This window comes from Xiphias gladius, chromosome 15 (genome assembly GCF_016859285.1).
Source record: "Xiphias gladius isolate SHS-SW01 ecotype Sanya breed wild chromosome 15, ASM1685928v1, whole genome shotgun sequence".
Taxonomy (NCBI): Eukaryota; Metazoa; Chordata; class Actinopteri; order Istiophoriformes; family Xiphiidae; genus Xiphias; species Xiphias gladius.
The window spans coordinates 22,757,237-22,775,404 of NC_053414.1; the positions used below are offsets into that span (position 1 = coordinate 22,757,237).

Consider the following 18,168-nt stretch of genomic DNA (forward strand, 5'->3'; position numbering starts at 1 on the left):
TAAATATGAAAATCTGAGAGTTAAGTTGGGTTTGTTGTAGAAAAACCTGGGCTGCGTTTACAGGAACACAGAAATTTGGGTTTCCTAAGGGTAGCTACTTGCCAGAATAATGTTAGTTGTTAATGCATATAAGGCTTCATATTTTATCAGATAATGTGATAATCCACGAGAGCATAGAGGACATTTCATTAATATTCATGTTTTGTATTCTCCTAATATATAAACCTTATCTGAAGTGGTAGCGTTATATAATTCGCCAAATCATAACCAATAGCCTTACTCAAAAAACAAATGTTGGCTTATATGTCTCCAATATAATCAGGAGGCGTTAGACTCTGTATATTATCTGGAGATCCTCCCTGAAGTATGGAATAGTTGTGCTTTGGACCTACATTTGATTTACTGGTTTTTGATGTAAAACTAGTTTGTAGATTTATTATTGCTCCAAGTCTCAAAAAAAAAAAAGACTACTCTTTGAATTTGTCTAAACGTAAGCTTCAATAATGTAGGAAAAGACCCCTTGTTTGTGAACTGGGGAGTTGGTCTCTATATCAACCCCACCTGCTAAACATACGCACACCACCACTGAGTTTTAACTCTAGGAATCAAAAAAAAAAACCAAAAAACTCTGGGTCCTTGGCTGTGACTGACTGAGATTAAATTTAATGAGATTATTTTCCCACAGAGCAAAAAATGCTTGTAAAACCACAACTGTCATCAGTAGTTCTTTGCTTGGCAGCCTGCAACTCATCCCTCACCACCACTTCCAGGCTCTCGCTCAGGCTTGTCAGACACTAACGTGTCTATAAAGGAACTTTAACACAGACAAGAATCACATGTCTGTGTCAGGCAGTGAGACAGGCAGGCAGATGATGGATAGACAGGGAAAAGACTGACCAGTTGACAGGCGGATAAACTAGACGGATATGGGGACGACTTGGGAGCGGTAAAGCCAGATAGCTAGTCAGCCCGTCAGGTCTGGACGGCAGATGGACCACCATGTAGTGCAAGGACAAAGCCAATCTGTTCACAGGGCTCCCTCTTCCTCTTTTTCCTCCTCCTCCTCCTGCCCCTCTCCATTGCAGTTAATAAGCACCTGCTAGACAACAAATTAGCTTGTAGACTGTAAAAACCAGGACAGCTTTATGCCCGTTTTTTACGATAAGGAAGTCGATTACGGGAGCTGGTATTATGTTTTCATTACTGTACTCCACATTCTGATACCACAGGGGACAGGGGTGGGCAGACAGTTGAAAAGATATGGTGTTTATTGTCTGAGAGTGGAGAGAAGAGGAGATGCCAGGGGTGAAAGCAAGCAGGAGGGAGGGGGTGGATTAGGTAGTGGAGGAAAGGGTGTAGGGACACGAAGAACTGAGGCTGTTTTCATAGCAAAGGGAGGCCCTACCCAGTATTAGTATAGCGTTCCTAATAAAGTGCTCGGTGAGTCTATAGTTAGCACTTGATTTTATTGGTCGCATTGTCATCGTTATCATCATCCAGATGAAATCAGATAAGCAGGTAAAAGAAGCGCAGCCTCATCATCTGTCAGCTGACTTAGCGACAGATAGCGAGCGGGGTTGGCAGGCCCGGGGCACAGACGGATGAGGTGTGCTGTCACTATCGCACCAGGCTTATTGGGTGAAGCACCTGTCTTTTGTTTTGTTTTGGTTTTGGTTTTTTTTTTTAAAACCAACTGACTTTGAGGGCAGTACAGTTCACATGTAATGAAATCAGGAAAACAGTGGAAAAAGGACTACTGGTGTCTTACAACACATGATTCGCTGTATAGCTACATACATACTGTACAAAAATATCATCTCCCTTCTTGAATTCGTGTTTTTTGTGCCACGTCTTTTTTCTGTTTTTGCTAGTGGGGGCTACACATAAAAATGTGGCTAGCTACGGAATGGATACTTAAATTCACTCTCATTAATACAAACAAGTGAATCTGCTTTTCATTAGCCAGTTTCAATCGAATTACTGCAAGTGAAGCCCTCATCTAGAATAACTTAGAATGACTGTCATTGTGTAATTAACTTCTGACAAACTGATATAAAAAGGTAAAATATAAATATGTAAATTAGTGTTCCTCACACTCAAGAATGTAAAAATGTAAATAAGTGTCCCTTAAATACCAGAGTATTGCCTATGGTAGAGAAAATGGCAGAGGAATAGCAGCCAAGGACTCAGATGGGGTGGGATGAAGGTCGTTATTTCTATTTTCACTTCAGACTTGCAAATTGGTTGTGGGAGAAGCTGGAGGAAAACGGTACAGAAGAGAGTGTGATGTGAAGCAGTGGTTCCTGAAATACAGCAGAGCCAGGGAGCGTAAAGTAAAATGTCAAATTGATTCCCTTCGGTTTCACTTTCACCAGTCATCTCCCACGAAACTTCAGGCCAGAGTTAGATCACGTCTAACAACAGAACTAGGGTCATGAAGTGCGGCACAATGCTTACAAAAACCCAGTTGTGAGTACTCTGCTTTCAAAGGTTAAAAACTTCTGACGTAAGGTACCATGCGAGTCCTGGCGAACGCTGTGGAGCGAGATGCTCTGGAGGTCTGCTGCATTACAACAGGGATCTACAAATTCATCTCAGGAGGTCACGACCTTTCGGACACGCCACCAGTGCAAGGTGATGTTACACCAGAACGACAGCCATGCCATGTGTGCCATGCAGGATCTCCCCTGGCACACTAATTAAATAGGAACACTGATATCAAAAACAAAATATAAAAGGGTATAAGGGCAGTGTGATGTGTGCCAGATTCTGACCTTGATGCCAGACGGTTGCTGACCTCACGTCTACTGCGCCCTGACGCCAAATCTAAAGCTGCTGTGGATGGAGTATCCTTCCCTAGACAATTCAAGATTGAATTATAATTGATCTAATGAGGGTAATTCAGTGGTGAAATTTAAGGATGAAGTACAGGCATGCACGTAATATAAAAGGAAAGTTTAAAAAAAAAATACAAAAATAACTTTAAAAGATTATTAATAGAAAACAATCATGGACAATCACTATAAACATGTAGACATTTTAAATTTTTTGATAAGTACATGAAATGCTAATATTTACAAATTTAGTCAGATGTCTGCAAAATATTGGTTGTTTTTAAATTTTATAAATGTTGTAATTTTTGTAAATACAAGTAAAAGTGGGATTCATTGGGAACACATTGGCTGTGTATGAATTAAAAAATAAAAAAAATTATATATATATGTGTGTGTGTTCAAGCAAACATTTTTCCTTTTGAATAATGCATCATATTTCCTCAAAAATTCCACCTTACTTAAAAGTCATTTCTCTGTCTAAATGCTTTAACTATGTGAGTTGTCAGGAATCAGTGGCACAGTACCACCTAGTGGTCCTTAAAAATGGCATGTAACACTAACCCTGTCATACAGTTTATTTTTAAATCTTTTATTATTTTTATTATAAGATTTTCTAATTACATAAAAAGGAACAAAAACATTTAAAAAAAGATTTTTGAAACTAGGTACAACATATGATGAGTTTAATCCCAAACAATATATCCATTATGAAAATAAAAAATGATTAATTACAACTTGGCTTACTACTGAAGTTATGAGTCATCTCAGGACCCAGATAGATACAGTGATCCACCACTGAGTCACTTCTGTTTTTGAAATATCAAGTCAGGAGGCTGTTTTGATTTCCAAAATGAATATCTGGGGTTTTGAAATTAAACTTTTCATATATTTAAATGACCTAAAAACAGAAAATTACACAATACAGTAACAACCATTAAAAGGAAACACAACCTTTAAACATTTTAAGCCATGTGGCTGGTGATGACAGATACATGTTAACATTGTTTCATGAGTACAAAGTGTATAGATTACAGAAACCTCAGAGCGAACAGGTAGTCTTTTTTTTTTTTTTTTTCCAGGATGGCAACAAAAACCCATATAACCTTTAGACCCACCCATCTCCACTGAACTTAAAGGTTTCAGATAAACAATCTTCATCTAAGTCTTATGAAAAGTGTTTTTACTGTACATAAGATGATTTGTTTTCTGAAAAGGTCCTGAAGATTTGTTACCTTTAAGAGCCTCTCTGGCACTTCTCATTTCAAATGGCAGATTACCAAATCTCAGCTCAGAACTATTGTTTGTTAGAAAAATTTATCACAGTAACACAAAAGGTAACAAGTGCTCTCCTCAGGACCTCTTCACACAAAGTGAGAGGTGTTTTCAGCATAAAAGAACTGTACTTCTGTTATTTGCCAAATCCACAGAGGCACTGCAACGCAGGAAAAGTTGACAAAACAAATGTCCCCTGTTAACAGTTTTTCAACAAAACCAATTTTTTTTTCAAATCTATAGTTTTATCAGCATGAAATGATGTCAACCATAAACAGTAAATATCCATATCTTTGAGATGGTGTTTTCTGAGTGTTATCCAAACAACATATCCAATTAAATCCCCACCTATAGAGAAAGTCCAATTTTCCCTTTAACAGAGGGACTAAAAAAGGCTGGTGGATTGAATAAGATATTTGTCTCTGGGCCCTGTTGTGGAAGGCTGTGAGCTACGCAGTGCACTGCAGAAAGGGGGGGGGGGGGCAAGAGGATGATGAAAAGCTGAAGACTATTAACCGTGGGTGGTGTCATCCTCCACAAAGTCTTTGGCCTGCTCCGCTGTGATCACATCAATGTGACTAACCTAAAACACACACACACACACACACACACACACACACACACACACAGACACAGAGTTAATGACCAATCAATAGCTCCATTTTAGCCGTTCTGACTAAGTAGTAATCATTTATGTTATGAAACCAACTCAAGAGGAAATCTTTTCTGTCCACTGAGACGGCTCAGCAGAAAAAAAAAACCTGGTCTAGAAAGGGGGGGGGGGAATCAACAGCAGCCACAGTTTAGGCTGAAAATGGTGGCTGTTGTGTCTGTTCACTGCTGACCTTAATTTACAGAAAACAGTGACCTCACTGTGAAGATGCTTGTTTATGGGATAACAAATCAATGACAAAAGGGCCGTGAAAATCTTGCCTTTAAAGATGCGGGAAATTTTTTATTTATTTATGTATGGCATCAAGAAGTCCCTGTCGATTCTCGTCCCTAATAATAATGTTACCTTTTGCTCTTTGCATGCCCCAGTTCACGGAGATGTGAGAGCTCAGCTGGAGAACAACACTAATGAACATTTATTTACTGCTTTAAGTTTAAACCCATGTCTTTAACTGTAAGAACCGTTTCCCTACTCACTATGACACCATGCTGACCCAAAAAATGTATGGTTTTATACAGAATAAATGATTACAACACACTGTTCACTACCATTACATTTTGCACTTTTAAATCCAAGTTACAAAACATACTCTCATGCTCCTTGTGTTTTATCAGTTTTTGATGCTTAGTTGGATATTTCTGGTGCACATGCAATATTGAACTCGTTCTCCTAAACGTATATTGCTTGTTAAGTCTCAAAAACGTCAACAAGGATCCCCCACAGCCTGTCTATGAAAAATCTCATCAGATAAAAATAAACTTGAACGATACTTGTGTACTGCGCAAATTCTGCCCTTTAGCAGAAAACTCACTTTGTTTCTGAATTTCACACCGTAGAACTTGTCGGCAGACTCGAGCAGCTCAGGCCTGAAAGTGGTGGTGATGAACTGGGCATGGCCTGCCAGCTCGACAATCATGTCTGAAATGGACAATACAAAGAGGGATTGAAAGATGAGCCATAATTTTCTCACAAAGAATTGAAACCATGATTTTCTGTTACATTCATTAGTCAAAACATTTCTAAAGTAAAAACATTTTATCCAATAAAAAGTCCACCTCAAACTGCAGCCATAGATTCCAAATCAACATCTATTAAGAAAGCTAATCATTTGAAGATCCACAATTTACTGTAGGCCTGTGGTAAAGATTATATTAAACTGTACACAGTTCTATTTTACTTGCTCCTCAGAAGAATTAATTAATATCTGAAATTCACTTAATTGCCTATTTACATATGCTAGCACTTTACCTGAGACAGCCTTTCTGTGCTGGGCGTCGAGGGCCTGGTCGATCTCATCAAACAGATAGAAAGGGGCGGGGTCACACTTTTGGATGGCAAATATCAGAGCCAGAGCCACCAGGGATTTCTGACCTCCAGACAGCTGCTGCATCTCTCTCATCTCCCCCTGCTTCCCTGTGAACGAAACCTACACAGGACACGTGGACAAAGATTAGACTGTGAAACTACATCCAAAGCAGAAACCCTGGAAACAGGAACAGAAATTTGTTATATTTGGTTAAATGGCTTCATTTGATTAGATTCTCTGTTTCAGGAAGACAGATGATCCAACAGATGACCAAAATGCTTCTGTGCCATTATGAAAGCTTTCATAATGATCAAGATATATTTAGAGTGAAGAGAATAATTTATTGCTCATTACACAACCAATTTCACCTTGGTTTGGTTTTTTTGGGGATGGACCCATCATTCAAAAGGGATAAACAAAAAAGATGCTTACCCTGATGCCAACTCCAGTGAACTGGTCCACTGAAGGAACGCTGCTCTGTGAGCCAGAGCCCCTCTCACTGTCTGCACCGCCCTCACCCTCATCCTGAGACTGGCTGCCTTCAGCATCACCCTTCTTCATCACCAGTGTAGCTTTGCCACCCGGCACCAACTTCTGGAAGACCTCACTGAAGTTCTTTGACACCTGAGGGAGAGAAAATGTGGCAAGAGAAGGTACAAAGTGAATATTAGAAAATGTGATTCTAATGTGAGGCTCAAACAAAATATTACAAATTTCTAAAAGTAGTACTAGGAGAATTAAATACTAAGTGGAATCATTTAACAGATTGTCCAAAGGAAAAAAAAAGAAAAGAAAAAAAAAAAGAAAAGAAAAGAAAAAAAAAAGAAAAGAAAAGAAAAAAAAAATTATTTATATATATCTATATATATATTCTTATAGATATAAATATATCTATATCTCTCTCTCTCTCTCTCTCTCTCTCTCTCTCTCTCTCTCTCAGACAATATTTAAATGCTGCATATTTGCAGGTATCATGCAAAAATACCCAAGGAAAAAGCATTAAAACTGCTTTTGTATTTCTATGCCAGTTGTGTTAAACAGTTCAAACTGTCAGGAATCTAACAGTTACTTAAGTAATCTATTTATTTATTCAATTATTTATTCATTTTATAGTTTCGATCAAAGGAAGGCTGATCGTTTGTACAACACCAACAGAGTTTACCTGTTACGCTTGTGTTATACTTAGTGTAAATGCAGTTCTCTATGATGTTTCTGCAACATTTGGATCACTGATGATGCTGACTGTCAAATCTGAAAACTGACTGCCATTAGTTCTGTTTTACACTAGTCTAATACTTCCCAATTTAACTCTACAGGTCATACTTTCCAGTTCTTAAGCTAGGCCATACACCCGTAAAATTTTACATGATACTATGATGCTGTGGCCCCAAGATATTAGCTACCGACAAACTCTCTTACCTCTATCCTGCAAAACCAGGCTTGTCTTGTTAAGCAGTGAATCTCCAATAGCCACCAGCTGACTGGTATCACACACCTTTGCGTGGGCTAAGTGATGTCAATGGATCTATGTCCATCTTGACACTGAACAGAATCTGACCTGCCGCATACCTGTTTGAAGGTGAGCTGGATGGCCTCATATTTGCGCAGCTCCAGGACGTTCATGAGCTCCATGATGGATTTGTAGCCACGGTCCAACTCATCCTGACGCTTAATTAGTTTTTCCTTCTGCTCAGAAAAGTTGACAAACTGGTCCAGAGCTTTCTTGTTGACATGACTGTACTTCTTCAGTTCTGTGTTGCACTGCTCCAGTTTTCGGAACAACTGTTGGGAAGGGAAAAAAGAAATAAATCATAAATCAGAGCTCTGGTTGAGGTCCGGCTGGCAGTCTTTCTTTGTCTTTAAATTTACTTCTCAAAACCTTGTTGAGCCTTGTTTTCATGACCCTTGTCTATAATGTGGCTTGTAAGTATATTAATGATGATTTATCATTAATTTATTCCATTAATGTCCATATTAATAACAGACAACTTTTGCATTGCTAGAACGTTAGCTGTATCCTGTATTAATGTGTACATCGAGACCACTTGTTGACTTAAACAGGGACATAAATCCAGATCCATTATGAATTTCAGAGCCAGTATTTAAAAGTGCTTTGCCAGATTCTATTCATAGCTGAGGATGACATGACCTGATTAATTAACAACTAGCTTAGTCTGGCTTAAAAGTAACACACATTCTACAAACTCTAAAACTATAAATTCATCCATCTGAATCACTAATGACCAAGGAAACATGGGCAAAGAGCCATTATTACTTAGTCAACTCATCCACTTCTGCAATCAGTGGTACCATCTTGCCTCCAAGCACTGTCCTGTGGAATAAGATTAACTATGTGGAGTGTTTATGAGAGAGCGCGAGGCTATTTTCAGAATTGTTGAGAAGGGGAGATGACACACATGCACAGACACACGTAATGTACACACTTAGACACTTATGAAAGATGCAGCCAAGTCCACTCAACTCAAAGTCTGTGCTCCCAGAGGCAGCTGGCTGAAAAAAAAAAATTCAGAGACAGAGCACTAACTAGTGTCTGAGTCACTGGTGAGTGGGTGGGATTTGATGACCTTGGGCCTTATTCCTTAGGAGACCTTGGTCAATCTGTGTGTATATGTGTGCGCACTCGTAAATGTTTACAAGTGTGTCCCTAATGCCATATTACCACAGGTGAGCCAGTGTTCTTGGTATTTGCAATGTATTAGCTGAATGATATGAATTGGAAAAAAACAAACAAACAAAAAAAACCAACAAAAAACAAAAAACAAAACAAAACAAAACTGTGCAGTAGAACACAAAGTTATCTAGGAAAAAGGATGACAAAAACAATTAATCAAAATCACTGTGGTGCCTAAAGACTGGTCTCCCTAAACAAAACAAAAAACATCAACAACACGGAAACAGGATGGGATGTGAGTCATTCTTTTGGGATTGGGACGGGACAGGAATATATTTGTGGGAGTGGGGTGGGACAAGAGTGAAAATCCCATCCTGTGTCACCCTCTAGTTTACAATTTATTTTGCTGCCCCCAAGTGGCCCAAGAAGAAAAAAGAAGAGTAAAATGAATTGTTACTGCTTTTAGCAAATGATATTCTGACTTCTATAGGGGGACAGATGTGAGGTCAATTAAAAGACAATACCTACTTTAATATATAAATCCACATTAAACACTTACATTGTAACACTGCACCTCTGAGCAATGCTTGTCTTGGCTGTTAGAGAAATTAAACATAAAAGGCAGAGGCCAACATTTATCATATATGAGCGCCATCTGTGTATTTGCGTACCTGTTTGAGTGTGAGGGTCTGGTACTTCTCAAAGGCCTCTTGAGGCAGTGAGCCGAGCTCTCTGATCTTTTTCATGCACTCCTCTTTCTTCTTGAGCAGCATGCCTTGCCTGTTGGTCATTTTCTCCAGCTCCTTGGTGTCGTGGTTGATGGCGTCATTCTGCTCCTTTTCAATGTTCTTCCAGCGCTCCATGCTCTTTATGTGGTCCTTGATCTCTGCCTCTGTCTTGTCAATAAGAGCATCCAGATCTGGGGAAGACATTGGGGGAGGCGATAAGGGTATTGCAGTAGAAGTGATGGGTTTCAAACCAAATGAAGCATTAATGCATACATATCGTGGCTAGGTCCCTGGTTCAGAAAATGATAAATACTCTGTCAAGGGCTGGATTCTCTTGCTTTAGATAGTAAAGAAAAAGTTAGTAAAAAAGTTATACAACATTAACTTTTCAAAAAACAGACTGCAAAAAAAACATCCTTAAAAAGGAGTTTCATCTTCATTCAACAGCCACAATTACTCAATTTGGCTTTAATTCTTCATCAACAACCTACTAATGTGGAGGCTATTTCTCCCACTTTATGAAAAGAGAGAAAAAAAAGAATTGTTCAGTGAATCATAAATAGAAAATTGACATGCAAAGAGTTTAGAACAAAGGATGTGAGGAGAATATAATACCTACTTAAGAATGAGGTCATGCTTTGAATATGTCTTTAATAAGTTAGTGACAATGATTTAAATATGAATCCATGAAAATTAATTCTATTCAGGAACAAGTGCTTTAAGACAACTGCATTCTATCAACCTCGTTTGAATCACAGCAACACCAGAACATTTATACAAACTTTGCAACCAGGCTGTCGCTGGAATAACATGTTGTCCAAACTGCGGGTCAAACAGCAATTCTCACTATCTGCTGGCAGTAACAACCCAATGAGGGTAGTCTATAGTTTTTCCGATTTAGACAGTAGACAGTAGTTCTTAAACACATTTTGGTGTTTCTCTGGCACTTATTTAAGTATTAGTGTAAATGCTTGTGTCTGTGATGATCTGAATGAAATCGGAAATTTTGTCACAGATGATTCTAGTGCATGATGCAGTGAAGGCCAGTGCAGACTGATCTGCTAAAGCGAAAAAACAACTGAATAATACTGGATCACAAAGGTTTGGTCAGGGGACGTTCTAATTGTTTCTACTATCATCATACCTACAGCTGTCGGGCGTCCCTCCAAACCATTGTGGGAAATGGTGCAGTATTTTTTATATACACATTTGACCCACTGCCCAAAACTACATTAACTTGACCTTGAAAACAAAATGACAAGGACTTCCAAGTTCAAGTTGCATTGACTTAATTTGCCAAACAAACCAAACTGAAAGTGTTTCAGAGTTTAAATAAAAATCTGTAAATATGTTTGGTGTCAACACACCCTCTTTTTTAGCTGTTAGCTGATTTTTTACTAATTCAACTTTATCTCCTAATCAATAAGGACACATATTTACATTTAAGTGAGGCATATGAGTACTACTGGGAAATACCACGGACATGGGTAAATGTTTAAGGGTCCTGAAGGGAATTTTTTTTATTTTAAAACCGCTTTTCGCCTTGTGTGAATTTGAACAGTTCATCTTCTGGTCATAAGCAGGCTTCTCCAAACTTCATACTACCACTACATCCCTGTTGTGTCTTTAGTACATTGCGTACCTTCTGATCGGGACAAAGTGTCTTTGACACGTTTGTTGATGCCATCCAGCTCAGATGTTGTGGCTGTGAGCACTGTGCCTCCCTCAGTCTCTCGCAGCTCATTTAGCTCCTGTGTCAATGCAAATTAGGCCACATCAAAAAAGAGGGTCATGCAAATTCAGATACCCCTCTTCTGACTTGTATGAATGAAAGCATTGAATCCAAGACTCTGCATTTACAAAGCCCACAATTATAACACATTACATTAACTGACTCATCTGACAGCTGCAAATAAAAGCTTTGAACTTGCCGGTTATGAAAGTACTGATGAATAATTTACAACTTTAAGCATTAAAAAAAGAAAAAAAAAATAGCAGTTTTACCTAAATCTTATGTTACGTGACAGAAACATTTTCGGCATGATGCGCCATACTAGGAGACTTATCACGTTTCTATGGAGTTTCAAGGGACAGCATACCTGCTCCACTTGGTCAAGACGCTTCCGTAAGTTCTCGTTGAGATAGGTTTCCACTCTGGTCATGATGCCCTCCAGCTTGATCCTCTCATTCAACAACTGCCTGTTGTCCTGTGGTTGGGCAAAGGGATCAACACACAACACAAAAAGATTAGTCCCGTTAGGTTTTTGCCAAGTGCAGACAAACAAGCTATCAGTAGATATCCAGCAGCTCAAGATCTTAAAGCTCTCAACACAATTAAAAATATCTGCCTTTGACATCTTACCTGGACTGACCTAATTTGACAAAACATCCATTTCTCTCCAGAATAAAACTGTTGCTAAAAATTGTGTATAAGCTGTCTCTGATTAATATCTGCTATATCTGTAGTTACCTCTCAACCACATATGAGGACACTTGTCGCTGTAAAGTCTCTGCCCTAAAATGGCACAATAGCAACCTGTGTGCGCATTCACTTATGTCCAGGAAAATGCAATATTAACAAAAACTCATGAATACAAAACAAATAGTTACGTCTCAAGTGATATAATTCAACATTCGCCAGTACTTTAGAACCATACGTGAAAGACTCAATGTTGCAGGGGTGGAGTTGTTGCGCAACAATAGCAGGAATGGCTGAGAGTTCATTGAGGTGACAGCTGAAAGCAGCAGGCAGCAGAAGAGAAAGGGGGCAATGCTGGATCACTGGAACATCCCCTACACAGCTGCTGCCTGCTGCTCTCACTTCAATCAGGTCATTTGAATATACTAGCAGGAGGCGGAGAGGGAGAGGAAACGGGTCTACTTATAAGCATATGGATCTGATCCAACCTTTGGGGCTGAATTGTGGTTTTAAATCTTCCACTTAATGTCAATAGTAGTTATCAGTACTGTTAAATTGCCAATAAATAATAATAATAATAATAATAATAATAATAATAATAATAATAATAATAATAATAATAATAATAATAATAATAATAATAATAAATAAAGCAATAATAATTAAATCTGTGACTTAATCTTGTCATAACAACATCACAACAAATGTTGATTGTATCAATTTTGAACCAAACATTAATAGAGTGGCTCCTTAATAATGAAAGTACAGACAACTAAAAAAAAACATATTTGTAGGGCTGCCCCCAACCAATTCAACTAATAGTGGTTAGTTCAAGCCCTTATTCGACTAGTCATTGCACATTATGATATTAATTTAATTATCTAAATCTATATTTTTGTGGGCGACGGAAAATGGTTTGATTCCAGGGCTGAGATAGAATGTTATACGTGACATGTGACTGTGATAAAACTGAGAGAAAAACAAATTTGTAATGATGAGCTTTTAAAACATAAATTTTACAAGCGCACGCAGGAAGTGAGGCGACTGTTAAAAACATGCAATGAACCTTTTGTTGATGTATTTCAAAACATCACACAACTTATGAATACTTGGCTAAGTCTAATAGCATATATTTATCTAGGCAATCTAATATTAGTGCAAGCGGCCATGCTGCGTGGCTAATGTTAGGCTACTTGCATGTTTCAAATCATAAGCCATGTTTGAGGCTTACGAATGATAGGCGAATGTTTGCTTAAAGAGTTTTCAGGTCACCTTCTCAGGCTTGTCCTTTACGCTTTCAAAATGATCCCACACTTTGGATTTCCTGCCCAACATATGCAATTACCATCTAGTGACCGAAGGAAGCAGCTGTGTAAACGATGTCTGCTCATGTCTGAATGTTTCTTGGAAAATAATGTAAAGCCTTAAAAATTTAACATGGTGGATAATCTCTCTCAAAAATATATAAATAAACAAACAAACAAACATATAAACTGTGCAAGTGGCAAGTGAAAGCACCTACCCACAGATAGCCTTTTTGTCATTAGTTTTAAATTAATAGTCCAGACTTCGCTGAGCAATAGCTCACTGCACTGCACAACCTCGCCACAAAATATTTTATTTTCTCTTAACAGAAATCCATAGTGGCAGCAGAAATCCGTGTGACTGTCAGTCATTTCCAAATGTGACAAATTGATCTTAATGCTTCTGCCCCGTCCTCCTCCTGACCTGCTGGAGCTGACGGATCTCATCATTGAGGTCATCGACGCGCCTCTGGTCCTCCAGGCTGAGTTGAGAAAGTAGATCTGTACCCAGCTCGGCCTTAAGTGACTCCCTGGTGGACTCCATGGCATGGAGACTGGCCTCCAAACTTTGGAGACTGCGTTGCTAAAGAGGAAGCAGACAGAGAAAAGACAGATATCAGTGGATAGCAAATACTAACCGAAAACTGGGAACAGGCGGAACCACAAGCTTAGATCATGCTAAACAATAAGGAATTTTCAGGTCAGTCAGGTCTTAATGACCATGACCCCTGCGTATGCAATCACCTTGGGCATGAACGTCTTCTCTGACTGCTGCCTTTTCTCCTTAAGCATCTTCATCTCTGACAGAATACTGTCTCTGGATGCCTTAAACTTCCTCTGTTGTGTTTCAATCTGCTGCATCTGGTTCATCAGTTGGTCAATCTCATTGTTGATGCGTGGAGGCATTGTTAAGAAAGTGTAATGCCAGTAGTTGTTCAGCAAAGACAATTTTCAAGTTGATTTCACTAGTCGGACTTATCTTCTCAGTTTTCCCAACATGATGTGACCAGCATCTACAGAGTACAGCTGACCATATTACCTTTGTTGTTCTGCGCCTATTTACATTATGCAAGACTTGCACTGCTGATATTATGCATATTCACTTCAGAATAGAGAAGGACAAAAAAAACATTGTTTTTTGTGTATTTGTGCACAGAGGAAACAGAGACTGTTTTTGTCTTTTGATGATGCTCTCATTAGAAAATAAAGTCATGGGACACTTTGTAGGCTTTTTAGTGCAACCCAGTGTGTTTCAATAATGTGATTGGGCTCCCAAAGGAGGACTGTGTCATCACTGACATCCAGGCAGAGGATTAAGGAGGGCTGCACATACTCATTATTAAGCTAATTTAACAGACAGGCTTATTGATCTTCCAGGGCTGCAACACACCTCTTGTCCTTTGAGGTCTAACGGGACTCAATAAAACACTGAAGCCAATCCATCTGCTGGTTTAAAAGGACTACTGGAAGTCAAAGGACTGGTCTGCCTGCTGCCTTGGGCAGATGGAGAAAACAGATGGCTTAAGACCATTTGATAATTTTCTTGAACGGCATCAGCGGACAATAGGCCACTACCTGCCCTGAATTAAATCATTTTTTAAAAGAGAAACCTGCATTAATCTCAGTGACCAATTCAACTCCTATGAATACAATATAAATCAGGTGAAATTTCACATGATCAACTCAATAAGAGTTGAAACAGTTATGAACTGCCGAAGTCCAAGGTCACTCCATGAACTCAATACTTCCACTGCAATGTGGTGCTGATGGCGAAATGAAGATGGCAACTTAAAATAGAAGGGATAGGTGAGGTGCATCAGCATAATCTTACGCTTATCGACAGGGCAGAGGTGGAGAGTGAACAACAAGAGGCTCTTAAATAATTGATCTGAATGCTGACTCACCCCATTGCAGGAGTGAAGGACGAACATCATGTCATCAGCTCAGTCATCTGTTTAACCCTGCCTACTCACACATCTACGTAATCACGAGTTGCAAATACTAACCTGCATACACACTACTGGCTATGAGTGAGAAGCTACACAAAATAACACCTGTGAAAACACACAGATAATCATACCTGGGCGGAAGTGACTATATCCGTAAACATGCCTTACATGCAAACACAAATCCTCTCTGATCCGCCTGTTTTGCCTTCATGGGCCATCCAGCAGTGAGTCATGGCTCTAGCCGATATGACCTAACATACAATAATCCTTCTTGACCTGCTTAGACCCCCCCTTGCATCCGAGTCAGCCTCCTGCTGGCTTTGAGGGAGCTCCACATCCGAGTTGGATTTAATCCACATTTAAAATACAGGCTCAGGCATATGACATCAACCTGTAATTGATGAGGGCAGCACTCAACGGTTTTCTAACTTTTGAAAGGTTCTTATCTACTTCATGGTAGCATATGAATTAAAATATTTCCTCATCAACTGAAAACGACAGTACGAAGTTTGTCTTTTTCCAGACTGATATTTATCTTTCCAACACACTTGATAACATAATATTGACTGATTATATTGACTATGATGTTTCCTCCTTTTTTCCCCAAGACCGGTCGCAGACTGCAATTTTCATGAGTGCCTACACTTTATCACACCTGCTGTATTTTGGTTTACTCCAGACACCAGTAAGCTAAAGCTTGCCTTGTACTGCTTGCTAACCTTACATATGTCAACAGGAAAATGAATTTGTAAAAACTAGTAGTTGATGTTTGTAAATTACTATAACAATGTTTAAAAGAAAGTCTGTCTAGCTAAAATAAAGGTAAATAATTCATTTTCAAATACAGAAATATTTCCTCTAATGTCATACTTGTATAACCCATGGGATGAACACTGACATAATAACTATGGCATTCATATGTGACTCAACCCATTTTGCTATAATTAATATATCTCAAGTTTATTGGATGTAGTGAAAGACAGATAGTGATGGTGAAACTTTTAAAGAAACAATGACTCCCTTCTAAGTAAACACCTCATCCCAGACTCAGCCAACAGAAAGAGAGTGATTAAGTCCTTTCTGATGCAACGTGAAATGTCCAGATATGTCATTGTCAGTAATACTGGAAAAATATCTGTGGCACAGCTAGCCATAAAGGCACCTTTTAAATAATACAAATCTCACAATAAAAAAAAAAAAAAAAAAAAAGATATTGCTTGTGCTCTAGTTTCCCTGCAGAGACCAAATAGAGCCAACATTTACCTGAGGGAATCAATGATGTAACATTATCTTGATGACAAACCCATTAAATATTTTAGTAAAAAGGATATGTTCAATGTTTCTGCGCAGGTTCTCATTGAGCTTGGCTTCCAGCTCACCCAACTCCTCCTCAGCCTTCCTCATGTCTTTTTGCAGCTCCAGACGAGACTTTCTAGTGTCGTAGTACCCTCCTGTCAGTGCTCCACGGTGGCTCACCTGGTCACCTAGGAGGTCACAACAGAATGTACTGTATGTAAGAGATATGTACATAAAAGGCTACTGCAGTACTACCATCAGGCAGGTCAACGATCTGATGTGTTGTCAGAAGGTATTGCCAAGCCTCTTAACATCTGCAAAGGGGAAGACAGTTTAACATGGAGTATGATTCTGGCAGGGTGGGTAGTTCAAACAATTACACAGCCAACCCCCCCTGAACTTGGGGTCCAACATTAACAGTAACGAAAATCACCAAGTAGACTCATACCAAACTGTGGTGATAAACCTAAGTGTGAATCTTTAAATACCTATCAACAGATATCTTTTAGTACTTTTTTTTTTTTTTTTTTTAAATCAGAGGCTTATTATAGACTCACTTTTAGTCTAAAATTTTAAGTGTGTGGTTTTTTTTTTTTGGTGAAAGTTGCCCCCCTCCTTTTATGTCCTTGCGCTAGTGATGTATACTGTACTGTCACCGGCTCCTTAGCTTACCTTCCAGAGTTATACAGTCCATAGTGAAAGCTCTGGCCAGCTGGGTGGAAACCTCCATGCTGCGACAAATCAGGGTCTTCCCAAACACATGCTTGAAGGCCTTGTCAAAGTTGGGGCTGTAGCGCAGTTTGCTGATCATTGGGATGGCGTCCTTAAGGGACAAAAATATGCTGGTATGAACACAGTGGCACACTACATTTCGCATCATCAAACAAAAACTGTCCGTAAAATGGTTAATGGTAAGTAGGTACGTAAGTATTTGGACAGTGACACAATTTTTGGAATTTTGCCTCTGTACACCACAATGGATTTGAAACAAAGGCATCAAGATGTTATTGTAGAATGCGAACTGTAGACTTTCAGCTTCAATTCAAGGGGTTAAAAAAATAAATAAATAAAAAAATTATATTAACCATTTAGGAATTAGCCATTTTTATACATAGTCCCTCATTTTCATAGGCTCAGAAGTAATTGGACAAACTAACAATTATAAATATATGTATTATGTTGAGATGCTTTGTAAGGCCTTTACTGCAGCCACCTTCAGTTGCTGCCTTTTTGTTGGTCTTTCTGCCCTCAGTTTTGTCTTCAGTAAGTGAAAAGCATGCTCGGTTGGGTTGAGGTCAGGCGACTGACTTGGCCATCGAAGAATATTCCATTTCATTGCCGTGAGAAGCTCTTGGGTTGCTTTTGCAGTATGTTTTGGTTCATTATCCATCTGTACTATGAAGCACTGTCCTATCAGTTTTGCAGCATTTGGTTGAATCGGAGCAGAGTAAAGCCCTATATACATCAGATTTAATCCGGCTACTTCTATCAGCAGTCACATCATCAATAAACACCAGTGAGCCAGCTCCATCGGCCACCATACATGCCCGTGCCATAACACTGCCTCCATCATGTTTGACAGATGATGTGGTGGCTTTGGATCATGAGCTGTTCCTTTCCTTCTCCAAACTTTTCTCTTTCCATCATTCTGGGACAAGTTGAACTTGGTTTCATCGTCCAAAGAATCTTGTTCAAGGAACTGACCAGGGTTTTTTTTAGATGTTTTCTGGCAAGGTCTAATCTTTCTGTTCTTGA

The 18,168-nt window shown here is 39.0% G+C and overlaps 1 protein-coding gene across 1 annotated transcript in view; it reads right to left on the minus strand.

Annotated features, from left to right (window-relative positions):
- Positions 1 to 3,502: 3,502 nt before the first annotated feature.
- Positions 3,503 to 18,168, minus strand: part of smc3 (structural maintenance of chromosomes 3) — a 29,364-nt gene continuing 14,698 nt past the window's right edge. The window contains exons 18-29 of the mRNA XM_040146023.1: positions 17,086 to 17,236; positions 16,449 to 16,601; positions 13,913 to 14,064; positions 13,593 to 13,751; positions 11,545 to 11,652; positions 11,088 to 11,196; positions 9,389 to 9,636; positions 7,655 to 7,867; positions 6,518 to 6,709; positions 6,028 to 6,205; positions 5,591 to 5,697; positions 3,503 to 4,689 (exon numbers count right to left, since the gene is read on the minus strand). Coding sequence (XP_040001957.1) covers positions 4,618 to 4,689; positions 5,591 to 5,697; positions 6,028 to 6,205; positions 6,518 to 6,709; positions 7,655 to 7,867; positions 9,389 to 9,636; positions 11,088 to 11,196; positions 11,545 to 11,652; positions 13,593 to 13,751; positions 13,913 to 14,064; positions 16,449 to 16,601; positions 17,086 to 17,236 — 1,842 coding nt within the window. The 3' untranslated portion in view covers positions 3,503 to 4,617. The remainder of the gene's footprint in view (positions 4,690 to 5,590; positions 5,698 to 6,027; positions 6,206 to 6,517; positions 6,710 to 7,654; positions 7,868 to 9,388; positions 9,637 to 11,087; positions 11,197 to 11,544; positions 11,653 to 13,592; positions 13,752 to 13,912; positions 14,065 to 16,448; positions 16,602 to 17,085; positions 17,237 to 18,168) is intronic.